The 27,477-nt window shown below is 43.7% G+C and overlaps 1 protein-coding gene across 1 annotated transcript in view; it reads left to right on the forward strand.

Annotated features, from left to right (window-relative positions):
- The window catches only part of LOC126521522 (U3 small nucleolar RNA-associated protein 6 homolog), a 104,727-nt gene that overhangs the window by 54,357 nt on the left and 22,893 nt on the right, over positions 1-27,477 (forward strand). Inside the window, exons 13-16 of the mRNA XM_055065805.2 lie at positions 6,673-6,747; positions 8,867-8,943; positions 20,015-20,092; positions 20,550-20,735. Of these exons, the coding sequence (XP_054921780.1) occupies positions 6,673-6,747; positions 8,867-8,943; positions 20,015-20,092; positions 20,550-20,735 (416 nt within the window). The remainder of the gene's footprint in view (positions 1-6,672; positions 6,748-8,866; positions 8,944-20,014; positions 20,093-20,549; positions 20,736-27,477) is intronic.

Genomic DNA, 27,477 nt, shown 5'->3' on the forward strand with positions numbered 1-27,477 from the left:
TATTGCTGTAGATTCACTTCAGCGAAAGCTACATTTGTTTGAAATTTCAAATGCATTTATTTCAGTTCGATGTTTTTGCACACCGTACTCAGCCTTACAGGTGTTTTGTCTGGGTTGTTTTCGGCCAAAAATGACAAGGGTGGTATCATTTTATTCGTACTGAAATGAACTGGGGGGTGATGTTATTTTTATTACTCTTGCACTGTCATGAAAATTACATTCAGGTATAGTACTAGCTGCTATATAGAAAAAAATTTTCATAATAAATGCAAGATTGTTTTCTTGTCTGTAAAATGCTTCCAAATGAATAAAAATAGCATCACCCCCTACAGTAGGTCTTTAGCAATGGTGTCATGCATTTAGTTTTTCCAATTAGTTTAGTTTCCAATTAGTTTTTCCAATTTCCATTTAGTTTGCTATTGGAAGAATTAGAGGGCAGCAAATGGGATATAATAGGGCTCAGTGAAGTTAGGAGGCCAAAAGAAGCATATACAGTGTTAAGAAGCGGGCATGTCCTGTGCTACCGGGGCTTAGCGGAGAGACGAGAACTAGGAGTCGGATTCCTGATTAATAAGAATATAGCTGGCAACATATAGGAATTCTATAACATTAACGAAAGGGTTGCATGTCTTGTTGTGAAACTTAATAAGAGGCACAAAATGAAGATTGTACAGGTCTACACCCCTACATCCAGTCATGATGACCAGGAAGTCGAAAGCTTCTATGAAGACGTGGAATCGGCGATGGGTAGAGTGAAAAAAAAATACACTATACTTATGGGCGATTTCAATGCCAATGTAGGCAAGAAGCAGGCTGGAGACAAGGCAGTGGGGGAATATGGCATAGGCACTAGGAATAGCAGGGGAGAGTTATTAGTAGAGTTTGCGGAACAGAATAATATGCGGATAATGAATACCTTCTTCCGCAAGCGCGATAGCCGAAAGTGGACGTGGAGGAGCCCGAACGGCGAGACTAGAAATGAAATAGACTTCATACTCTGCGCTAACCCTGGCATCATACAAGATGTGGACGTGCTCGGTAAGGTGCGCTGCAGTGACCATAGGATGGTAAGAACTCGAATTAGCCTAGACCTGAGGAGGGAACGGAAGAAACTGGTACATAAGAAGCCGATCAATGAGTTAGCGGTAAGAGGGAAAATAGAGGAATTCCAGATCAAGCTACAGAACAGGTATTCGGCTTTAACTCAGGAAGAGGACCTTAGTGTTGAAGAAATGAATGACAATCTTGTGGGCATCATTAAGGAATGTGCAATAGAAGTCGGTGGTAACTTCGTTAGACAGGATACCAGTAAGCTATCGGAGGAGACGAAAGATCTGATCAAGAAACGCCAATGTATGAAAGCCTCTAACCCTACAGCTAGAATAGAACTGGCAGAACTTTCGAAGTTAATCAACAAGCGTAAGACAGCTGACATAAGGAAGTATAATATGGATAGAATTGAACAAGCTCTCAGGAACGGAGGAAGCCTAAAGTCAGTGAAGAAGAAACTAGGAATTGGCAAGAATCAGATGTATGCATTAAGAGACAAATCCGGCAATATCATTACTAATATGGATGAGCTAGTTCAAGTGGCTGAGGAGTTCTATAGAGATTTGTACAGTACGAGTGGCACCCACGATGATAATGGAAGAGAGAATAGTCTAGAGGAATTCGAAATCCCACAAGTAACGCCGGAAGAAGTGAGGAAAGCCTTGGGAGCTATGCAAAGGGGGAAGGCAGCTGGGGAAGATCAGGTAACAGCAGATTTGTTGAAGGATGGCGGGCAGATCGTTCTAGAAAAACTGGCCACCCTGTATACACAATGCCTCATGACCTCGAGCGTACCGGAATCTTGGAAGAACGCTAACATAATCCTAATCCATAAGAAAGGGGACGCCAAAGACCTGAAAAATTATAGACCGATCAGCTTACTGTCAGTTGCCTACAAAGTATTTACTAAGGTAATTGCAAATAGAATCAGGAACACCTTAGACTTCCGACAACCAAAGGACCAGGCAGGATTCCGTAAAGGCTATTCAACAATAGATCATATTCACACTATCAATCAGGTGATAGAGAAATGTGCGGAATATAACCAACCATTATATAAAGCCTTCATTGATTACGAGAAAGCGTTTGATTCAGTCGAAACCTCAGCAGTCATGGAGGCATTGCGGAATCAGGGTGTAGACGAGCCGTATGTAAAAATACTGAAAGATATCTATAGCGGCTCCACAGCCACTGTAGTCCTTCATAAAGAAAGCAACAAAATCCCAATAAAGAAAGGCGTCAGGCAGGGAGATACGATCTCTCCAATGCTATTCACAGCGTGTTTACAGGAGGTATTCAGAGACCTGGATTGGGAAGAATTGGGGATAAGAGTAAACGGAGAATACCTTAGTAACTTGCGCTTCGCTGATGATATTGCCTTGCTTAGTAACTCAGGGGACCAACTGCAATGCATGCTCACTGACCTGGAGAGGCAGAGCAGAAGGGTGGGACTAAAAATTAATCTGCAGAAAACTAAAGTAATGTTTAACAGTCTCGGAAGGGAACAGCAGTTTACGATAGGTAGCGAGGCACTGGAAGTGGTAAGGGAATACATCTACTTAGGACAGGTAGTGACTGCTGATCCGGATCATGAGAGTGAAATAATCAGAAGAATGAGAATGGGCTGGGGTGCGTTTGGCAGGCATTCGCAGATCATGAACAGCAGGTTGCCATTATCCCTCAAGAGAAAAGTGTATAACAGCTGCGTCTTACCAGTGCTCACGTACGGGGCAGAAACCTGGAGACTTACGAAAAGGGTTCTACTTAAATTGAGGACGACGCAACGAGCTATGGAAAGAAGAATGATAGGTGTAACGTTAAGGGATAAGAAAAGAGCAGATTGGGTGAGGGAACAAACGCGCGTTAATGACATCTTAGTTGAAATCAAGAAAAAGAAATGGGCATGGGCAGGACATGTAATGAGGAGGGAAGATAACCGATGGTCATTAAGGGTTACGGACTGGATTCCGAGGGAAGGGAAGCGTAGCAGGGGGCGACAGAAAGTTAGGTGGGCAGATGAGATTAGGAAGTTTGGAGGGTCAACATGGCCACAATTAGTACATGACTGGGGTAGTTGGAGAAGTATGGGAGAGGCCTTTGCCCTGCAGTGGGGGTAACCAGGCTGATGATGATGATGATGATTTAGTTTTTGGTTTAGCAAGAAGGAATCATCGAAAATCCCCGTAACGAGTTTGAAATTAATTTGACTTCAGACCTCAATATTTTTTTGAAATACTGCAGCTATCGAAAATCCAATTACAGATCTGAAATCAGCACAAAAAATTAGCCCAGACAGTGTAGTTTACTAACAATTCACCCAAAAATAAGAAAAAAATTTTTAGGACCCACGTCCCCCCTTAAGCTACAGCGCATGCATCTGCGATTGGTTAGACATTGTTTGTACAGTTCGCCCAAGGAATCTACTGAAGTACCTTTTACCGCCGCACTTCAGGAGTACAAACGAAAACCCACAAGAACTAATATAAGTGTGAATGTAGAGGAAATAGATGGGTGCAAACTATGACCTTTTTTACTTGATGAAAATCTGCATTGTGAACTTCGCTACTGTTGTCGCTACGTTATTTTTTCTTATGATGTGCGTGATACTGTTAACTTTCTCATCATATTTTCGCTTCCTTTTGCACGTCAATTATTATTTTTTTCTGTGCAGTACAGAGCCCTATTCATGTTTAAAATAATAGTAACGCGCACGATGTGCTTGGTTTGATAGCAACAGGGGGCATCTCAGTAAGTACAATTGGCAGCGCGCTTCGGAAGTTATTTAGAGTATGATAATAAGTTAATAAATTATCCTGTAAAATGGACTGTGGTGTTTCGTGTACTATACATTTTTTATACCTGGTAAACACGTGCGGATTTCTTTTTATGTCTGATGTACGTGAACAAAAATAGGAAACAGATCTTTTAGTCAAGCATAACAACAGTCAAATGCAGGCACAAGACATCACCAGATGAGATAATACACATATACATAAAGAAGATAGATCTAGTGGCAGTGACGCAGTTTAAGGAGCTTCTGCCGTTGCCTTTGCTCTCCCCTGTTTGTTGATGCCTTTTACAAAAAAACCGAAACCTCAAGAAAACAGAACTTTACAACTGCTCTCAAAGCTGGTTTTTCATGCTCTGGGCACCCTAGTTGTGGAAAGGCCAGTGTCTGCAGCTGACCTGAAAAACCAGCTAGACCCGCTACATGTAACTTGTTTGTGCTTAAGAACAAAGTAAAAGCATCTTCCATGGCCTTCAAAGCAGTTGACAAGGTCTGACTAAGATAGACAAGGCCTCCATTGTCAAAATGGGTAGTGCAATATGAAGCAGCGTTGGCACTAGCTTCAGTATTACTTACGCAAAGAAAGCCTGCACACTGTGGTCAAGAATTTTTAGCAATGATCTTACGTGCAACATAACCTGCAGTATAGTAGATCAGAGCACTACTGCTCCTTTTTTCTTGTTTTTCTTTTTCCTGGCACTCACAAGGTGCATGATTAGGATACTCTGGAAATATCGTGGATATGGCGTAGGGTTTCAGGCGTAGTTTATCGCGGGGAATCTCGTGGACAACGCCGTTCACGGTGATAGAGAATGCGCGCTCGACTAAACTGTTTTCGAAATGTTTTTCACAAACAGCAGTTGGTGCCAGCCTTCTGTCCGTTCTCCTGATCATTCTTGCCCATTCTGCTGCCACTTTGTGTCAGATGGTGAAGTGAAGAAGGATACACGCCCTTTGTTTGAGCGGTAACCACTTCTACACAACGGCACAAAGCAGGTCCTCTCCTTGCACTATAGCTTTGGCATTTTTTCACCGCCGCCGCATAGTTCTTGTAATGACAGGCACACAAACACAGCAGCCATGCACTCACCCTTTGACAGCACCAAGAACAAGCACGCACTGCTGTAATAACACTGAAAACGCAAACATAGAAACCGACGCAACCGCTGCAAAACTGATGTGCGAAGCAGACAACTCGTGCAGTCTGCACCCACCCGTACGGCAGCGACCTCTGCCGGCCACCGTGGGCATTCATTGCAGGCAGTGCCACGCTTCTCCATTGAAAAGAGTGGCTGCACGGCACACTAGCCAGTACATTCCAGGCACTATAGGAAGGCGGAACTTTGAGCTTTCGAACGATACTAAAATGGCAGCGGGAAAGACTAGAAATAACTTCGTGAACTCCAGTGTTTCGGCATGATTTTGGGGTCGTTTCTCGCCGTCCATGCTGACAAAATAATTTTTTCCGGACACTTAGGGTGCATTTTGGGGCAAATCATTTTTGATTCGGTGTAGATTAGGCATTACAAATGCCGAAACAAGTAGTTCCGAAAAATCTAAAATTTTTTTTTCATGATTTTGGGTTTTTAGACCCACGTTCCCCCCACTTGCTTTAGACACATGTGCGTGAGTTAAAGATGGTATTCTCTCCGAAAAATTACAGCACGGCCATTCGATTGTGGGACTGCACAGTAGCAAAGTTAGCGGTGCTCTCACTACGCGAGGGGAAAAAAATTTTCAGATTTTTGTGACCAATCTGGGGCCGCTATCTTGTACACGTTCGAAAAGCTGACGTTCAATTTCGCCTTGCACTATTGTCCAGGCTGCGCCGATATCGTGGCCTAGGCCAATCTAGTCCAATCGCATGAGGCGAAATGAACGTCTGCTTTTCAAATGTGTACAAGATAGCGGCCTGGGCGTGCGTTTATTAAGCAAGTAAATACGGTAATAGAAATTCTTTGTGGCATCTTTTACATTAACCTCTGTGGGATTGGACACTGGACAGTAAGCTCCATCATTCTCATTTTATTCTTCTTTTGTCGTCGTGCAGGATCTATGTTCCAACACTACATGTTTGTGTTCAGTGAGGGGTTTCCCAGGAAAAATGAGACCAACTCAGCTGTGTTCTATTTGTACTTGCAAATTGGCATTACTCACTGTCACTTAGTAACGATGGTCACAATGGCTTTGTGGTTGCTATGATATACACTGATCGGCTATGTTATACACATTCTTTAATAGTGTCAAATCAGTGCGTGTACACCACTTGGCAGTCAGTTGGGCTGCATCGGTGTGCCATTACAAACGGTATATCTGCAACATGAAACGCATAAACCACTCCCTTTTTGGTCCCAACACATTGACATTGATATCACCGAAAACAACCACCGGGGTAGTAGTGTCATTGCAGCTAACCCATGCAAAGTGAGTAGCCATGAAACTTGGGGGTTATAAGGGATTGTATTCTTTTGCTTGCTTACGGAGGTATGAGCCATTGATGACAGTTTTTGGCATGCTGTTCTGTATGTTGTATGCATGATTAGAAAGAATGTAAGCACTGTTCGCTTCATTGCCGAGTGTTTGTAGCCTCTCCCTTACGGGGCTATGAGCCACTGCATTTTTGCTTGCTTACAGGGTTAGGAATGCTTACGGAGGCATGAGCCATTGAGTGTTTGTGTGTTTGTGTGTGGATATGAAAAGTCTATTAATTCCTAGCCATATACAGCTCTGCTGTAAAAACAGTGCCGACACCAATAAAAGTTTTGCTTAAGCTAGTCCTGCAGTGTGTAGGATCTGCACACATTTATTTCCAACAGCTGTTTACTTTTGTGCAGTTGTGCGGGATGAAAAAAGAGGTGCTGCAGCAGCTAGGGCCATTTTCGAACAAGCTCTTGTACGACTCCCAACAGGTTAGTGATCTGCTATCATTGATAGGGGAGTTTTGTGAACTTGACAGAAAACATTGATTTGTCATTTTTACCATATTTTAGTATCTTTTTCGTTCTCTATGGCTTGTCTCCTCATTATAGCTTAAATATACATTTGTGGCTTTGCTATGTGCTTGTGCAATTTGTAGCAACTTATGTTTACTCAGTGTTGGTTTGTTGTGCCTTTCTTGGCAGCTGTGTACGGAAGTCCCGCAAGTCCTATTCTTCATATACGCTCCTTGAATTTGAATATGTGTATGAGTTGAGACAATAAGATTGGGACAATAAGATTGGGATTAAGGTACCAAACCTTATGATCATATTAGCCAGATACTGCACATACTGTGAAATGGCACACAGAGTTGAAAACATTATTTGGTTTCAAATGGCTCTTTTGAAGTGGAAATCAAGAAATAAAAGTAGGCACTTGTAGTAGGCAAAAACTTTTCAACTTATTTTATAAATCAATTGGGCCTTTTATATGTGCTGCATAGAAATTGCAAAGAAAGAAATGTGCTGGCCTCGTTGAAGCACAAAGATAGCATATTCATGTTGTACAGTGCCACTAGGTGGGCAGTTTGTTCATCTTTGCTCATGCACAAACATCATCAGTCGCTGCAGTATGCATTGTTACAAGTTGTGGAGGTGATGGGGTGCACTTCTCAGTATCTTCATGGCACCTAATAGAATGACTTTCAGCGAAGTGCCTACTGAATGTATTCTGAATGATATAGTGGGCATTTATAGTTTTATGGCATGCTAGGAACTGGATAAAATAACTCATAGTTGCGATGTCATATGGTAAGTATGACATTAGAGTTAATGCTGTGCTGTTCTGTTCAGATGCTTGGTAGAAGAGTTAGCCTGTTCATACTTTTAAATAAACTGACCATGGTTCAAGTTTATAATATTACATGGTTGGATCTAAACATGGCAAAAGGTTCCAATGTAGAGTTCTTGTATCTCACAGGAGTACCAACCATCAGGCTTAGGAAGCCTCAAGGCCATGTCATCCACCACCTCTTGTAATGTAGTGTGCCGCTGTGTATGTGTGCTCAGCCTGCAAAAGGGCACGGAATGCTGCGTGGCAAGAAACACAGTATTGCCCGAAGGTAACAGAATCAGGTTTATTTGCCTCCGGTGACACCCAACTCTGCACAAATGCCCAGTCCCAGGGCAGTGCGGGAAGCAAAGGGGCTCTCGTGCCAAGGGTGGAAATACAAGTAAAGGGTGCCGCTAGCATGTCGTTGCAGGAGAATGGCTTCCCATGACACGCTGCTAAGGGAAAAGCGTCCTCGCAGATATGCTGCATACTCGCGATGACAAATAGGTCTGCTCGCTAGATCTCGGGCAATCTCCATTGGCTTAGGCCTCCATTAAGTGTGGCTTGGCGTAGTATGATCATGCACGAGCACTAGGCACTACTCGTTGGCTTAGTGTTCAGGAAAGGAGCAATACCAGTCGCTCATCATAGATGCAAGGAAGTAGACAAGCTGAAGTCCGAGTGATGCCCAGTGATGTCTGGTGGATGAGAGAAAAACATGTATGCGCCTGGTGCAGTACTAAAAAAGGTCTCCCTTGAGCTCACTCTGCCACTTGCATCAATTAAGCTGGTTGCACCATCGCCGAAAACTGTCCTGTGAAAAAAACCACCCTCGACAACTGTCGCGGGTAAAAAGCGAGAGGCGCAGGGACGACAGAACAGGCGAGTGCCCACACAAAGGTGCTAAGGCACACCTCAATCCCCACAACAGGAAGACTCGGAAGTGGTCAACAGTGCTCAAACAAGGGATGTCTCTGCAGTCAATGTTTTGGCCCTGAGAACTTCCATTGTCCTGGTGAAGACAAATGCCCTTGTTGAAGCATTGGTTCTAGAGGCATTCATTGTTCGACCACTGCTGATGAGAAGATCGTTTGACAGAGCCTTGCATGTGCTTTTGCACTTTGTGATTTTTCACTTCAATAAATTATACTTGGTTTTTATGTGCCACAACCACAATCTGATTATGAGGCACTCCGGGGTGAGGGCCGGCGGATTAATTAGGCCACCTGGGGTTCCTTAGCATAACTTTTCACTGTCGTTACACATGCTTTGTTACAGAGACAATGTGGAAGCTGTATATTCAGTTCCACTTGGAGCTCTTGGAGCAGTCCAGCAGTGAGAAACAAGCAGCAAAGGTATCTGCATACTCTGTTTACATAGTAGGTTAGGTTGTCTTTGCTATGATTATTATTTGTTTGCCTGTATGAAAAGAATTGTATTGTTGAGCGTCAATCGCCAGCACTGTCTTTAGTTTTGGTGGTGCTTGTGAAGAAAGAAGCTGGCTACCAGAAACCTGAACTAGTACCAGTCATCCAAGGCCTACAAATACTAGCCAGTTTATTCAACCTCCTCTAGCTACAATTGAACACACAGGTTTATTGAATACAGGCTGCCACATACCTACAGTTTGCTGCACTGTGCATGAGCAAAGCTATGCATGTTGCTGCGGGTCTCAACAAAGCTCACCTACAAACATAGAGCCACACACCTAACACTGCCTTTTGTTTCTTATGCTGCATCAAAATGCGTTTTCATATACTCTCCACTGTTGCTTACTAGTACATAGCTCACTGCTTTTATTGCTTGCCAGGTGCCAGAACAATTGCCAAGGTGGGAAAAAATAGGCAATTTCACCTGAAGGCAGAGCATTAAAGGGACACTAAAGGCAAATACTAAGTTGGCGTGGACGGTTTAAATACCGTTTCAGAAACCTCACAACACTTGTGTTGTGCCAAGAAAAGACTGAGTATACAAAAAAATTGCATCTGAAGGTTCCGAATACCTTTATCGCAGTTTAAACCTCCTGCCATGCAACTGGGGAGTGGTGACGTTGCATACGCCAATACCCGTCAGTGAGTAAAATGGTGCCCGACAAACAGCAATACGGCTCTTTGCATAAAACGCAAATGCGCGGCCATGGACAAACAGAGCCAAGGCACAGAGATGGATTTGCCGCTGCAACTACTTTTGGTCAGGTGGCATGTACTGTTCGGGCATCCCGTGACTTCACATGGAAGTGGAATTCTCTGCTACTTGGAGTTTGTGCGAGTTTCGTGAGCTAGCAAAACCAGCGCAGCGCTATGCAATAATGAAACTGCTGAAATGCGAAAAGTGCAGGCAGCGCAGAGTCGAGCGAAAACGAAACCTTTCGACCATCCATGTCATATTCAAGGGTAATGCCAATGAGTTTTTTTTTCTAAACATGAAATAGAAATGACTGGACAAGTAGCATTTTCTTTTGTCTTATAATGCAATACAATGATGTTTTTATAACGAGTGGTTGAGTGCTAATGACAGAATTTAAATGAGGAGTACCTTCGTCGTTGGGCAAGTACTTGAATGTCGTTGGGGGAGTCTCTAATCGTGTCCTGCATTTACCTCAACTTCTCGATTACTAAGGCACTGTTTGCAATAATATTGATGCCTTAGAGATTCTAGAGCACTAATCTTTTACTTTAACTTGACTACTTCCTCGGGCGATGGACCCCTGGCAGCCTAGCCCCGGGCACCAACATCAACAACCGTTGGACAAATAAAGTTTATTCCTATCCTATCCTATTTGCTTTTAGTGTACCTTTAAAGGTGATCGCAAGGTTCAGCATCGAGCTGAAGGCATCTCAATGCTGGTGCGACGAGGAGTGCCGCCAGTGACATTGCAAGTGTTGCACTTGGATGATGCACATGATGAGACTGAAGGAAAACTGTTGGCATTGTCGGTGCCCAAAGAAAGGACAAGATAGAATTAGTTTGAGCTTGACATTTGCTGTCCATTCAGCTTGAACCAGTGTATGCACTAAGCAGTGTTATGTGCACTGCTGCTCATCAGGATACCAGTGTGAGTGCGTACAACACTCACGCTAGTAGCGGAAGGCAGAATGCTGCCTTCCGCTACTTGTAGGGCTCCAGTAGGGCTGATTGAGTGCAGGGTGGCTTTATCGCTTTTGCAGCTGAATGCACTGTGCATCTCTGGTGACCTTCTAAACCATCAAGTATGGACCATGCATGTGTAGTGATACTGTTGCATCACGATGATGCCAACTGTGCTGTGCCTCGAGTGTCCTTATATTTGGTGCCACAATAAATGGTTGTGCAGCATTAGCTGTCCATTTGCACAGACTTTGGGGCATGCTAGTACAGTGGATCCCGGATGTATCAAACTCGAAGGAGATTGCGAAATAGAGAAATATACAGTCATATCTTGATATAACGAATCACGTGGGTCTGCCGAAAATCATTAATTATTCTGAAATGTCGTTATAGTGAAAGTCCCAAAATAAACCATTCCACCCATCAACCCATCAGTTCATAAGCTGCCACCGTTTGAGCTATCCAAGAAAATGTCTCTGTTGGCTCTCATCCCGGGCTGTTGCCATTTTCCATAATTTTCATTTTCATTTTTTCATTTTCATTTTATTACCTTAAAGACCCCCTGCAGGGTATTACATAAGGGATGGGTGTATAAAAATGCAGGAGGTTGCCCACTATGTTATTTTACAGAAAGAACACTTGTTGCTTCTTCCATGAAGGTAGATGATGTGGCAATGGCAGCAACATGGTGGGGAAGGCTGTGCCAGTCTTTAGCTGTGTGATGAAAAAATGATGACGAGCAGGTGACAGTGCGGTGCACCGCATCATGTTTTGTCAGAAGTTGTCGAAGCCATCCTAAAAGAGTGCCATGCTGTGTACCACACAGCTACTGCATACCATCCGCAGACCAATAGCCTCACAGAACGTGTTAACCGTATGCTTGGCGACATGCTCGCAGCGTACGTAGCCTCCCACCACACAAATTGGGATGCCATTCTGCCCTTCGTAACCTACGCCTACAATACCACCACTCAGAGTACCACTGGCCTTTCGCCCTTTTTATTTTTGTACGGCTGGCACCCATCGCGCACAACCGACACAATCCTTCCGTACAAGCCGGATGCATCTGAGTGTGCACCTATTTCTGCCACAGCCAGACATGCCAAAGAGAGTCGCAGTCTCCTGCAGGCCTTTACTTCAAATGACCAAGAGCGTCAGAAGAGCGTTTGCGTTGACACCACATCTGCAGCCACGTTCCTCACCGGAGCACTTGTGTGGCACCCAGTCCCTTCCACTGCACCTGGGCTCTCGTCGAAACTACCGTACTGCCCAAGTACGAAGGCCCTTACTGTATCATTGAACGCACCTCTCTGGTCAACTACATGATCGAACCCATTGAACTGCCTTCGGACATGTGCCGTCGTGGACGAGACATTGTCAATGTCGACCACCTCAAGACCTATTATGACCCACCCATAGTGACAAGCTGTTAGGCCATCGGGCAGTTCCCTTTTCGTTCCCAGGGGTAATTGTAGAGAAGGATTGGAATGATATACTGGGTCGTCCTCTCCAGCGCTTTCTAGTGGGCCATCTTCTTTGGTGCTTTTGCTCGTGAATGCCGCTCGTGCTGGGAGTAATGCCCTGCTCTAAAGGTTGGTCCCAAACGCCGGTGACTAATAAATGCCTTTACACCTCCGTTCACAAAAACATTAATTTCTTGCAATATTCAGGTGAAATTTAAGCATTTAAGGCCCTCCAGATAAATTTAGGAAATCTCAATATACGCACTGACCTATTAGCTTGTGATTTAGAAACTCTTATTCGAGTAAATTTTGTCTGAAACGAGAAACAATTTTTGAAGTCTAACCAATATCACTAGTAGGTACTGCGTACGTGCTGCCGCTCCCCTCATCAGCTGCTCATCATCGTCCGTGCGTCGTCTGCTCTTCTCCTCGTCATCTGCCGCCCAACAGGTAGGGGCTAGTATATGGGGTGATTATTTTAAGGCAAAAGCCTTTCTAGGCTCACGGTGAAGTTTGTGACAGCAGACCTGACCGCCGGAGTCTCCGTTGAAGTGTCATCACGCCATATGAAGACAGATTAAAGAATGAAAAATGATTGATAGTGACAGTTAGTGAACGATGATGTTATAATAGAGATTGATAGAGGTTAATAATGACTAGTAATTGACTACTAATGACTTGTAATGACTCCAAAATGACCAATATGTCTAATGATGGCTTGTAATGACCACAATTGATTAGAAATGTCTAGTAATGAGTAGTGATAACTAAAATAACTACTAATGACTTGTAATGACTACTAATGACTGAAATGACCAATATATCTTTACGATGGCTTGTAATAACCACAATTGATTACAAATTACTAAAAATGCTTACTAGTGAGCAGTAATGACTAGGAATGACTAGTAATGACTTGCTGATCTGCGTACCTGAGAAGCAACCTACAAGACAAGGTATGCGGAGAATTGGGTAGTGCGGACCCCTTGAATAAATTCGGTAGAGAACGCCTGCAATTCACTCTTCCTTCCCTCTTGAATACTTACGTGTAGAATAATTTTGGTCTCTTCAGTGCGTCAAACAGTGCTTTGCGTGCTATGTAACCATATAGGTTCTGTTTTCCTTTGTGGTGAATATTGTCTAAATATTGTATAATTTTGTTGTTTTCCTTTGTACTTCATTATTGTATAACTGTTATTGGACTGCAATTACCTCTGTTTTAAAAGCCTTGCTGTGGAGGCTGCGGCTTTGTCAAGCTGTTTCTGACAACTTTTTTCTGTGCCTCCGCCGTCTGTATCTGTACAAGGCAGAAATAAAGAATTTGAATTTGACTCTGAAATGACCAAAAATGCTTAGTAATGACCAGTAATTACTATTAATGACTACGAAATGACCAATATGTCTAATGGCGAATTGTAACAACTACAATTGATTATAAGTGACTAAAAATGCTTAGTAATGACTAATGACTTAAATGACTTGTAATTACTACTGGTGGCTACGATATTACAAACATGTCTAATGATGGCTTGTAATGACCACAATTGATTACAAACTACTAAAAATGCTTAGTAGTGAGCAGTAATGACTAATAATGACCGAAATGACTTGTAATAACTAGTAATGACTACAAAATAACTAATATGTCTAACGACGACTTGTAACAACTACAATTCATTAGAAATGACAAAATGCATAGTAATGACTGAGATGACTACTAATGACTATGACCAGCATGTCTAACGACGGCTTGTAATTACCACAATTGATTAAAAATGACAAAGAGCTTAGTAGTGAGCAATAATGACCAAAAGAAAGAAGAGAGAGAGAAGAGGCAAATGATAAGAGGAGGTAGAATAGGCTTTCACCGTTCACCTCTTACGAGTGATCTTAAGAGACCCCCGTAATTTTTCAGTTTTGTGGAATTTTTAACAATTGCCTGTTGCAGATACCATAATTCTAGTCCTTGAGCTGAAATGTTCAGAGAGGCGTGTGTTACTTGCACCAAAAATCGAAACACATATTCAATGACTTAACAAACATTCACTGGTTAACTTCCTAATTAATTATTGTATGGCACATATTGAAATTTACAGATTGTAGCCAGTGAGATTGTCAAATATATTTATTTAGAATGAATATCCAGAACGACACTGATTTTGATATATTATTTCCCAAAGTGTAGGACGAAATACATGGGCGTTACAGTTGCTTTTGTGCTTTAACGCTTAAAAGAATGTTTTGTTAAAGCAAGTAAATGGACCAACCATGAATTTTGACAGCGAATTTGAGGGTGCAAACCTCAAAACTGGTGTCATTCTGGAAATAAATTCAAAGTGGGTATGCCTCATTTGTTACCTTGCATCCTCTGCAGCCCTTCATACATTGCTTATGCATTTTGTCCATCATCATCCCTCTTTTTTGTTGTGGAAATATGAGAAGCGACACTGAAAACTTTATCGAGGAGGAAAAAGAGGGAATGTCGGGGAGCTTAGGGCAGTTCACTTAATGTGCGTGGTAGGGCGCCCTTGTAATATTTAAAAATTTTGCACACAAGATTGTGTTTTTTTCATTTCATTTATGCCCCTCAGAGCCAAGGGCACAACAGAGGAGGATAGGTAAATACAAAAGAATGAAGAAGACAAACACAGTTCGTTACATGAGTGTTTAAATGGCACCTGTATATAAAATATTAGCTAAGGCTTCGCAGAACTGTTGATAATTAATAAGGCCTACAACTTCAGCGGGAAGATGGGGTTCGCGGCAGGAATGATTGTGAGAAGCTTTTAGTGTTGCATGACAAAATGCCGACTTTGTACTGATGGTCAATGCGACGGGATACATAAATTGGATGGGGGATGAGGTGATCTCGTAGAGTATGATGATGGTACAACTTGTGGAAGAGGGCAATACAAGACACTTTTCTGCGAGATGCCAGCGATGTGAGGCAAAGATTAGATTTCATGTTGGTTATACTCGCTGTGCGGTTGTAGTTCGCAAGAATAAAACATAGAGTTATTTTGAACCATCTCGAGGTCAGTGATTAGGTTTTCATGAGCAGGGTCCCATACCGGAGTCACGTATTCGAGTTTGGGTCATATTAAAGTTTTATATAACAAAAGTTTAAAATTAGCAGGTACATTGAAAAAGTTGCAACGTAGGTAGCCAAGCATGCGACTAGCATATTTAAATTATGTTCTCAGTATCAAGAGACCAGCTGAGGTTAAACGTCATGTGAAACACGAAGGTATTTTTATGAAGAAACTGATTCCAATGACATGTTGTCAATGTAGTACGACGGTATGGTAGATGTTTTCCTAGACACACATATGACTTTGCATTTGGTAATATTTAGCTCCATTAACCATTCATTGCATCAGTTCTCTATAGTGGTAAGGTCCGACTGAAGTAATTCAGTATCGTTAGCATTGGCGATTTCTTTGAAAATGACGCAATCATCAGCGAACAGATAGATATGGGAGTTGATAAGCCAGGGAAGATCATTAATGTAAATTAGGAACAATAGAGGTCCAAGGACGGAACCCTGTGGAACACCTGAACAGACCTCTGTAAAACCGGAGTTAATGCCGTTAGCACAAACAAATTGCAAGCGGTTGAAAAGAAAACAGTCGATCCGTTTCAAAAGGTTACAGTCAATGTTAAGTTGTTTTAGTTTGTGAAGCAATAATTTGTGACACACATTGTCGAATGCTTTTGAAAAATATAAGAATATACAATCAACTAGTGATGATTGGTCAAGAATATGGTGTAGTGCATGTGTAAACAACATTAATTGGGTTTCACAGGAGTAAGATTTCCGAAAACCGTGTTGTGCTGACATAAAAAATGAGTTCAATTCAAGGAAATTAACCAGGTTGGTAAAAATAATACGTTCGAGCATTTTACAGCATGTACTGGTGAGAGAGATTGGACAATAATAATTAGGGGAGGCTTTGCTGCTGGATTTATTCACTGGAATCACCTTGCCTATTTTCCACTCATTAGGTAGCGTACCATGGTCAAGGGATTGCTGGAAAAGTTTGGATAGTATGATAGAAGAATAATCTGAAGTGTTTTTTAAGAATTTTGAGTTAACACAATCGTATCCCGGAGCAGAATGAATGCATAGTCCATCAATAAGCTTACTGACACCGGTTGGAGCAACAATTATGGAGGGCATGTTAACATAGTTAAAGGGCTGTGTACTTGGCATATGTTTGCTAGATGTGGCTGTGAAATTTTCTGAAAATGTATAGTTTAGTATGGTGGCAGAAAAGTCTGAAGGAATTGGAACACCGGAAGAGTCGGGTAAGACAAGGCTGTTGTCAGTCGAAGGAATAATTGTACGCCAAAATTTTTTAACATTGGTGGTTAGCATTGAAGGCAGAACATGCGAATGGAAGTGCATTTTGGCGTCTTTGAGTGCCTGTGATGTGCAACACTTCGTTGTTGCTGGGATTTGAAATATACGCTCCCAATCGGGCCAATGAAAAGCTGAAAAAAATAAAAAACACTCAGTGTCCTTCCACACTGTGAAGGATGACCAGCGGAGCTGCGTATGTGGGCCCCTTAATGATGAACTGCACCTCCGCCGCGAGTCGGCCTGGCATTGCACTATCTTCAAGATCAGCCTACGTGTGAGGAGTTTTTTGTCTACACATAAACACTATCCTGGGGGAACTAGCCTTTAACAGCTTTGCTGTAATTCTCTGCAAAATTGGTTATGTCCTTGTGTTTCTTAATTAATGACGAATGCAGGAGCAGTGGCACAAGCACATTTGCATGGTAGTGCCGAGGACCGCCAATGAGCCAGCTGTGGAAGACGATGATGCTGGAGCCAATCCCGATGATGATAGTTTTATGTTAACACACGGACATGATCCTGGGCCTTGACAATGATGGAATGACGAAAAAGGGATGGCGATGATGGAACAACAACGGCTATATGACAACGGCATGACGACAATGAGATGGGAATTCTTAACTGATGGCGATGGTATAATGGCAACACTGTGACGATGACAATATAGGGACATTGGGATGACAAAAAGCATACGTCGACGATGGCGTGATGACAGCCAGATTGGAAGCTGGAATGATGATGATGGCACAACCACGATGGCATGACGACACGGCCACAGGTGCATGATAGCGACTCTGATGATGATGGCCTAACAATGGCGGCGCAATCATGATTGAATGATGAAGGAACAAGGTCAGTGGATTGATGAAGGGCGCATGATGATGACAACGGGATGACGTTGCTGAACTGATGACGATGGTAAAATGGAAGCATGATGACGACAACATGGTAGTGGTATGACGATGACTGCATGGTGAGAGCCGAATGTCGAAGTTAGAATGATGACGATAGAATGACTGTGAAGACATTGTGACGATGGTATGACAATAAATGCATGACAACATACTGTATGACAACCATGGCATGACAACACTATGAGGTCAACAGGATGACAGCAAGTGTATGATGACAATTGCATGACGATGACTGCATCATGAAGCCTGTATGACAAGATGGCTTGATGGCAGCATGACGGGAGTCGGATAACGAAGCTGGAGTGTCAGTGATTGCGCGACCATGACAGCATGATGATGATGATGATGATGCAGTGACAGCAATGGCATAGCCATGGCGGCATAATCACGATTGAATGATAGCAGTATAATTATGACAAAATGATTGATTGATATTGATGGAAAGGCAAAGGCATATGACAACGATGGCATGATGACAATGGGATGATGTTACTAACTGATGACGACAGTATGACAACGATGGAACGACTGTGGCAGCATCAGGATGATGGTATGACAAGGAATGCATGACAGCAGTGCATGACAATAGAATGACAGCAATGGCATCACAACAACTGAATCACAAAGGCTGTATGACGATGATGGGATGATGACGACAGCACGACGAGAGGCTATTGACAAAGCTAGAATTACTAGCATGCAATGACCACGATAGCATCACGATCACAAGCACATACCTAGTGCTTCAAGCTATATTATACATCTTGGTCCACTGGGTCAGCGTAGAAGGCATGATAATGACAGCATGACGAGAGTCAGATTACAAAGCAGGAATGACGACAATGGAATGACCATGAGCACATATTTAGTAGCCCAAGCTGGTAGACAACATGGGTTACTTGTGTCAGCGTAAGAGGGTAGATAGATTCAATACACCTGAAGTAGGGAAAGAATGCTAATCGCATTAAAAATAGTTCATGTGAAATTTCCTTGCTATTATGTCCTAAGTGGACAATTCATTGACCAACATCTGGCGGAGCAGAAACAAGATGAGGAAACAAATACTGAGCTGCCGGGACTCGCCTGTTTGAACATGCACATTCGTGAGGCTGTTGCCTGGCACATAATCAGGCGTTCTATTTTAAGCTCTCACCAAATTCAGGTTCTCAAAGCTACCTCATTTGTTACAGCTTGTCTGGTCTGAAAAAGTAGTTGAATTATAGTGAGCGTTATGCAGGTAAACAAAGTAATCATTAATATACAAAAAGTGTAGTTGGTTACAAATAATTAATTAGACATAATTCGTTATGTATAAGTCTGGCAACAGAGGCTCGTCCTTGAATTTGCCTTTCGGACAAACATTGTACAGTAATAGCTTGTTAATTTACAACTCATTAATTTGAGATTTCTAATAATATGAAATAGCCGCCACGGTCTGTCCAACAATATATTGAAAGCAATATGTAATGCATCTTGCTAATTCACACTGAAATCTGCACTGCCACCGATAATTAGAACTCCGCACCATCGTGGTTAGGAGGGTGCTAGTGCGCGGGAGCACGTTGGCGATGCCAGCAATGTTTCAGTGCTTGCGCCAATGTTTTCGGCGCAGGTTGCTTGCGGACAGTCACGCTACGCCACTTCCGCTGCGCCAGCTTAAATGCTGTCCCCTCTAGACTCGCGCACCGTACTCTCTTCAAATCATGTGCAGAACGATCCCCAACCGGCGGGCCGTTTTGAACGGCTGTCTGCGATCTTCGACAAAGTGGCGTGGGCACCTTTTTCTCTTCGTGCCATGCATTGTGGGTCGGTGGGACGAACGTGCGGGTGGAGCAAGAGCCATCTTGACATTGGGCACGTCAGACCGCGTTGGCCGTGTCCGGTTGCATTGGCTGCACCAGTGCTTCGAACTATAGACGTTGTCTTCACCAGTGTGACATAGCGTGTGTATGTGTGCGCGCACACTCGCGCTGCGTCGGACTATATACATGCCTTAACCTAGCAATCTTTTTTTCTGACTTTCGTTATTTCAAATTTTATATCATTCGAATTTTCGTAGCATCCCCGCAGAATTCAAAATAAATAGCTTTTACTGTACAGCCATGTTGTTATCTGACATGCTGTTGGAGTGCTTGTTGCAGATGTCTAGGGAAGGTCTTGCAGGCATTTTGCCATAGTATTCCAGACTGCTGCATTGAACTTTCAGACACAAGTGTCAGATACCTAGCACAGTGCCTACTTGGAACCCTTATCCTACTTGAAACCTTTGATACCTACTCTGGGACCCTCGTCTATACATACTAGATTTATGCATTTCTGTTTGTGTGTGCATGAACTCAAACTTTAAAAAATAAGCACTGCTCCACTTATGTATGATACCACTGATGTCTAACTAATCAGTGTGGAGTAGCGAAAATGTTGCTTGTCAGTGCTTGGAACTCATATGCTTGGCATTTATGGCCAGTCTGTCATTGTGACAGCGACCAAAGTGCAAACATGATAAAATATTTGATCACAATTAGGATCCTGGCTTTGTAAAAAAATAAATGTGCTAAGCGGTGGAAGTGTTCACACTAGTGGCGTGAAATTGCTCTTGCAGAGGCTACGTCAAGTAATCACTCTGATGCAGAGGGCTTCGAATGAAGAGCTGCTGACTTTTGAACACCATAAGGAATGGGTGAGTGCAGGCCATTTGTTACTAATTACAAAACTTGTTCTGTTCTGGAAGCGCTGTCTGCTAATACTGCTTGCGGCAATATTTCTCAGGTTTGCTATGACTGCCAGCACATTTTGCCAGTGTAAAGGTGCTTACAGATGTCCTTGCTGCACTGAAGCCTAGAAAGGCTGGAACATTTCGAAGTCCAGAGTTGGCCAGCAATGTCATTTGTTCTATGTTTCAAAGCATTATGCATTGTTGTTGCATTAATGCATTTGCAGACAGGTAATTGCAATACACTTTGCAGTGGTGAGTTTTGCCTAGGCTATCTAATTAAAACAGCTATAATGGAATCTACAGTTACCAACACTTTTGGAAGTAACTTTTCTGGAAATCTTTTGTCCGTAAGAGACCTAAAAGTTTTCAGCTTGACGTGCTCCACTTGGCTCACACAATAAATTCCTCTACCTTTGTCCAGGTGAAGCTCCTGAAGTGTTGTAAAGAACACGAAGCTGCCTTGGCCAGTGCTCAGGCTGGTCTTAAAAGGTGGCCAAGATCTGTTGATGCTTGGCTCCTGTTGCTTGAATTGCTCCTTGCAAGAGGACCTGGGGCTGAAGATGTGCTCAGAGCTTTTGAAGAGGCTCTGTCTGCCATTCCCAAACAGGTGAACCACTGATCCATTCTGCAATTATTACATGGCATAGTCCATACACGTCCTTGAAATCCTTGAAACCTTTGGATTCGGTAAAAAAAATATCAGGGGCCTTTACGACTACTTGAAAATAAATGTGCTCCTTGAATTCTTTGAAAACTGGGGTTAGGGGCAGCTTTTGAATATTTGAACTTACAAGAGAGAGCAAGCTAGAAGAGAAAAGGCAGGGAGGTCAACCAGATGAACATCCAGTTTGCTACCCTACACAGGGTAAAGGAAAGGGGAATATAATAAGGAAGAGAGTGAGCACAAAGTGCACATGGGAAGATGTACAGAAGCCCTATCTGCCATGTGCAGCGCATATAGGGGTGCCACTGAAAGCCATGTAGCGGCGGCCATTGGAACCGCAAGCGGGCCTCGTGCCGCAGACACCTGCTTCCGTTGCAGGCATGACTGAAGTGTGTGCGTGTGATTTGCCGCTTGTATGCGTCCCAGATACAGTCGAACTCGCTTATAACGGTACCGGTTTTACCAATATGTTGGTTGTAACAATGAAAAGCTGCGGCACCGTCAACTTTTGTATGCTCTCTATGGAGAAATAACCTCCTTACTATAGTGTCTCCATGCCACATTATCGGTTATAACTACCGTATTTACTCGCATAATGATCGCACTTTTCTGTCAGAAAAATTGACACAAATTCATGGGTGCGATCAGTTTCCCGCGGAAAGAAAAAAAAATTTTTTTTTCGGCCCGCGTTTGGTGCGGGATGCGGGTGTGGGACACCAAAAAAAAAATGGCGGCCGGCGAAGCAAGCCGAACGGGCCGAACGAAATTTTTTTTTTCTCGTGAGTACATTACGTACATTGCAACAGTTTCTTCCGTATCAGTAATGAATAATATCGTTAATATTGGCAAGTTTGCGGCAATAACGTAGACATGTTCACTTTGAGGGGACAGAAATGAAGATGGGCGCGCCTAGCTGCCAGTGACATAGAAACGCTTGGCCGGTGTGCTGCGGAAACTGCAGCATCTGTCTTCGCTACTATCCTAATACGGCACGTTTCAGCTAGGGGTGGGCGAATATCTTAGCTGTGTTATAAGCATCGACGTATGAATAGGGTACACTTTTAACATATCAGTGTAAACGTGGCTACTATCATTGCCGCTCGCGATTTGTTGCGTGCCCACGAGTGCAGATGAAAAGAATCGAAAGGTGCCTTTTTTGTTTTTGTTGACCACAACCATTATAAAGCCTACCCATAATAAAGGCAAATTTGGTTGTGCCTATTTTTGTCATGGAAGTGCAGAAAGTGATGAAAGTAATAAAATGAGGCATCTACTAAAGAATGTTTGGTGAATGCAGACCGCTTGGCTTGTCTTGAATAGCCGTTAGCATGGCATTCGACAGATAGTAAGCACGATCATTATTAGCTAGACTTGGCACACGACATACCGCTGCGGCAAGTTCAGGGTGCGATCATTACACGGGAAATTTTAAAAATCTAATTTTGACGACAAAATTCAGGGGTGCGATCATTACGCGAGTGCGATCATTATGCGAGTCAATATGGTATGATGTCTAGCTGCTGGGTGCCCGTGCTGAAAGGTAATGGAATGTGAAATCCTTGAAAAAGAAAAAAAGTGAAATGTGAGCCGCTGCACGATCGCCTGCCACCCCAACTGCCGCCGCGCGTATCTCTCCATGAGAGATGCATGCCAGCCGCGCATGCATCTCTGCCATTGTACTCCCACCCCTTCAAACATGAATGGGTTGTGCCTATAGCTGTGCACCGTGCCACCCTCCAAAACACGATTGGCCCGTCCCAACTGCGCTGACAATGCTGACAGCACTGCTACCAGATGGCTTGCTGGGCCCTCATTATGTGCAATTGAGCTAATGGATGAAGTCACTCGTGCTTGTCTTTGTTTGTTGTGTCGAAGTCGTTCCTGGCCACATAGTTTCTCATCCTCATTTGACTCGCCACCTAAACGGAACATGGCTGATCCGCCCGCTGATCATCGGCAATGCACGCCGTTGCCGGTGAAAACAAAGCGCACTGCTATAGATTTGGAGACAAAGTGCTTCTAACCAATGAGGTGATTGTCGTGAATGTGCTTGTATCAGATAGCGACAATGATGGCCACGACAGCAGCACTGATGCGGTCGGGCAGGCTGCCTCAATACTGCCCCCGCGGGAGGTCCTGTAGATGATTCCTGATGGGTTTGTTTTCACGAAGGACCTTCCGCTTCACTATGTGAAGCACCTGGATGCCTTGTAGAAGGATGTTGGCAAACTTCGCGTAAAACAAGCAAGGCTGACAGACATGCGGTTTTCTTGTGCAAGCCAGTGGGAAGTATGTGGCGAGATGCTTGTGGCAATCTCATTCCAGTGTTTCTTCTGGATTTCTCAAGCTAAGATGCTGTTGCAGCAGCCTTCCCGCATTTTTTAAAAGGTGCCTTTTGGGGCCACCAACGCGATGCCTCGGCAGAGCTCGTATGTCATTTGCCGCCCGTGACCCCTGGCTGCAGTTGTTATGGCAATGCCATTCTTGAATGCCGATAGCCGCGGCTTGTTAACAACACGTGATTGCAGCACCCAGGAAACAGAGTTAAACAGCTAAACGAGTCAACACAATCAGAAGCCGGATGGAGGAAGGTGGAGGGGAGAACTGGCCTCCCCGCCATTATAATTTTCTCGGAACAGCCATGCCATTCCTCATTTTGATTTCTTTTTTCCATGCAACCCAGTTATAACAATTATCGGTTATAACAATGGAATTTTCGTGGCACTTGAATATTGTTATAAATGGGTTCGACTGTAGTTACTTCTGCGATTAGGTTCTGCGGTGTCAATGTGCGCAAGGAAATCGCACTGTAAATAGCGGACATATGTCCGGCTTCACGGCTGTCTGGGACGACATTGTCTCATTACACGCCAACTGTTTGCCGCAGATGAGCATCAACAAGCTTGCCTACGAAGTGGAGCTCATTACCAGTATCCCGCTTTCATTATAACGCCCCAGCCACTAATGGCTTCATTTGTTGGCCGGCAAACCAATGTTCTTTATGCACACACTTGCTTCATTTACATGTAGTGTATTTTTATACAGTCTAACCCGACTATATCGAACCCGTTTACATCGGATTATTCTATATATCGAACAATTTCTGGTCACGTCATAGTTACATTGAGTATATATAGCAAAAATTACGCTTACATCGAACAAAAATAGCAGCGACACCCAATATATCGAACGTCAAGTGGCGGAAAAGTGCCCCCAGAAGTTGGATTTCCCTCGTGGTAGCGGGGAAACCTGGCGGCGCTGCTCCATCCTACAGCTCTCCCTACCATGACCGAACTGCCTCGGGCTGCTCGGGTGAGCTGTTGACACTCCCCTGCAAAAAATGATCCTGGCCTGCCCGCAGCGCTTGCTCAGACAGCCAATCATAGGTTCTTGTGCTCTCGTCGTGCAAGATGGCGAAAGTGTGAATTGTGTTTGCGCCTTGTGGGCCTTGTCCGGCAGTGTTGTCGTGATGAAGCGGCAGAATTCGCCTTTTGTCGTGAAGCTTGAAATAGTAAATCGGGTCGAACGCGATGAGAAGTCGGGCGTCCCCGCAGTGTGCAAGATTCCGAGGAGCACTCTCAGCACGATTATTGCTAAAGCGGCCAAATTCGCGACCTGGTGCCTATGGCGCCCGACGCGTACGCATGGCCGTGTACAAGTGGTTCTTCATACGTGCCGGTTTCCACATGCTCGGTGATGACTGTAAATTCTGATGAATGCGATGAAGCGTTGCCGGTGTTGGCGAAGTTTAGAGCGAGCTGTCAGAATTTCCGGAAGCTGTTGATGAATCAACGGTGGAGGAGTTTGTGAGTGGTGTTGTGACCACGGGAGAGCCCGAAAACAAAGACTACATCACAGACATCATACCGAATACGAATGAAAGTGGGCACAATGAGGAAAGCAACGACGGTCCTTTGCCCACATCCTTCGAAGTGATTGGTGCACTCTCACTAGTCCGGTGTTTCTGCGCGAATGCGGAAGGTTGCGGCCTCAGCTGCTCAGACTCCTCTTGACAATGTGGGCAAGTGCGTGGGTCGCAGGCAGCAAAATTGCCCAAGCAGAAGAAAATGCAGTACTAATTTATGCGAAACTAAGCTAGTTTCATCAATAAAGTGATTTTATAAATGGTATGTGCTTTTATGACATCCAATTATTTAGCACGCTTATAGCAAATTATGCTCTCTGTCGAACTGATAGGCGTTTTTTTGCAAGTTCGATATAACCAGGTTCGACTGTAGTAGGCTGAGGGAGCGCCGTTGTGCCTGCGAATGGTTCATACAGGTGCGGCCATGTGAGAAGCCAGTGATGGTAAAGCTTGCAAATCAGCACGATGAGCTTGAGAAAAATAGCACATATAGGGCTCCGGAAATAATTAAGGGTTGATTATTTTTATGCTCGCATCTTACCACTGTCTGCACAGCATAGCTTTCACATGTTCCATCATTAAACAAGCGAGGCATTTCGATGATTTCACGGGAGGATGAGAGTGAGATATTGGAAGATACCATAGATGAAAATTTGCCTCCCTGGTCAGTCAAGAGCATATTGCTTTTATACCTTATGTTATTTTTTAGTGTCACCGCCATTTTTCCTATTATCACCCTCGCACGCAAATGTAGAATTCAACCGCATGTTGTATTGCCTGTTGTAGTGCCCCGAGCCTGAATAGCCAATGCAGCGCTTTTTAATTAATGAAAATAGTACGTTGACACAATATTAATACTTTGAAAGCAAATACAAAGCATGGCAACAAATAATTCTTGTAAACCACATGTTACCCTGAAATCATTTTCAAAGCAGAGGCAGCTACAGTGAAGAAACATAAACATATATTGGCCCATTTCTTGAAAAAAAATAAGAGAGAACAAGCACTTGGTATGACCACTAACAAGGAGAGAAAAAAACAAAACATAAACATGAAGGTTTCAGAATTTACCACAATGCATGACACAGCTGGGGTATAGTGAATATGCTTTAGTTGCAGACATCAGGGCTTCGAAGTTCAGGCGTTTCCCATTAATGAAAAGTGATATTAAGAGGCATTCAAAACGAGGTTTAATGCCCCATCAAAAGTCTTTAAGGCTCACAGGTGCCAGGTTGTACAGTTAACATGCAGATAGCTGAGGCGAGCGAACACAGAACATTGTACGTCGCAGGTCGCATTTCAGTGACATCGATAGGTAGAGCATCAGCCGATCCCATGCAACGCATGGGTGATTAGAATGAAGGACTAAAGATAGGGATCACACAGAATAACAAACCCTGAGCTGCACTGGGTAGTTGCATTTACTAACTGAACATCCACATTAACTATGGGTCTCTCGGTAACAGACAACAGACACAAACAGCAGCAGTGAAAAGAGAGTCAAGTAAATGAAGCAGTTAGTATAGTAAAAGCTTGTTAATTCGACCCTCGTTAATTTGGAAAATCTGATAATTTGGACTCATCCATTGGTCTTGGCAGGTGTATGCATTATTTAATGTAATCGGACATATTTGGCCGCACATCGGTTAATTCAGACAACTCTCGGAGCTCGGTGAGTGCGTTGCGTCGCAAATATGCAATGCAAAAGAGCAAAAACTGCGTTCATCGAAACAAAGCGGTGGAGCTTGCATCACCATAGTCGTCAGTGGAGATTGTATGTGATTGACAGCAACACCAGAATGCTTCGTGCCTATTTGTGCCTTTGAAGCCTTTATTCTTGTGTTTACCGCTATGCATAGCACCGTGTTGGCTACATGCCTTCATGACTGCGTAGTTGCCATCCATGATGCATCGATAGTAGCTGCGGTTTCGTCCGCAGCGGTTGTGGCAGTAGTTACGCTTTGACTCTGTGCACGCTTCGGCTGTGCGCCTTCATTTCTGCATAGTCGCCATCCACGACTGCGTCGACAGCGGCCGCGGTTTCATCTGCTGCCTTTGCAGCAAACAGTAGTTTCGTTCTGACTCGGTGCGTGCATCGGCCACGCGGTTCTGAAGGCCACGATTGTACCGACAGTGGCTGCAGTCTCGTTTGTAGCAGTTGTGGCAAACAGTAGTTTTGTTTTTACTTAGTGCAGAGCTGTCAAGGTTGAAGAGCACTGTCTACATCGTGAGGGGCAGGGACCTGGAGACACTGGCGAAAAAAATAAATGGGATGTGCACATGGTAGAAAAAAGTGTCTCTGTGAAAACGCGTGCCGCGGCCACGCTGTGAAGGAAGTCGTGAGGCCTTCACCACTGCGAACGCTTATCAGTCACAAGATGACGAGAACTGCAGCTTTCATACAGCTTTTGTGCAAAATAGAAACTGGATTTGCTGATTCATTCAGTAAACAGGGATGGAAGTGCTGCGCTAATTGTGCCATCTTGTACCAAACCATTGTGCTGCGCCAACCTGTGCCAAAACACTAATTTCAAATAAAGTTTCCAGATTTAGCAGGATGTGCTTGTTCAGTGGCAACCATACAGCCATAGACATGCATTGTTTATTGTTTAGCCCTGCAATCCAGTCCTAAGCAATCTGGTTCAGCAAAGGCATCTTTGGAGTGTGGTTGTGTTTGGTGGCATAATCGTAACTAGGCCAGAAAATGAAAACCATTTTGTGCTATAGAATGTATTACGAATGTTCTATAAAAGCGCTGCATGTTTGCTCATATGCAGACCAGCTAAAAACGATTTAAACTAGCTCTCACTTCATGGCGGC

This window comes from Dermacentor andersoni, chromosome 6 (genome assembly GCF_023375885.2).
Source record: "Dermacentor andersoni chromosome 6, qqDerAnde1_hic_scaffold, whole genome shotgun sequence".
NCBI lineage: Eukaryota > Metazoa > Arthropoda > Arachnida > Ixodida > Ixodidae > Dermacentor > Dermacentor andersoni.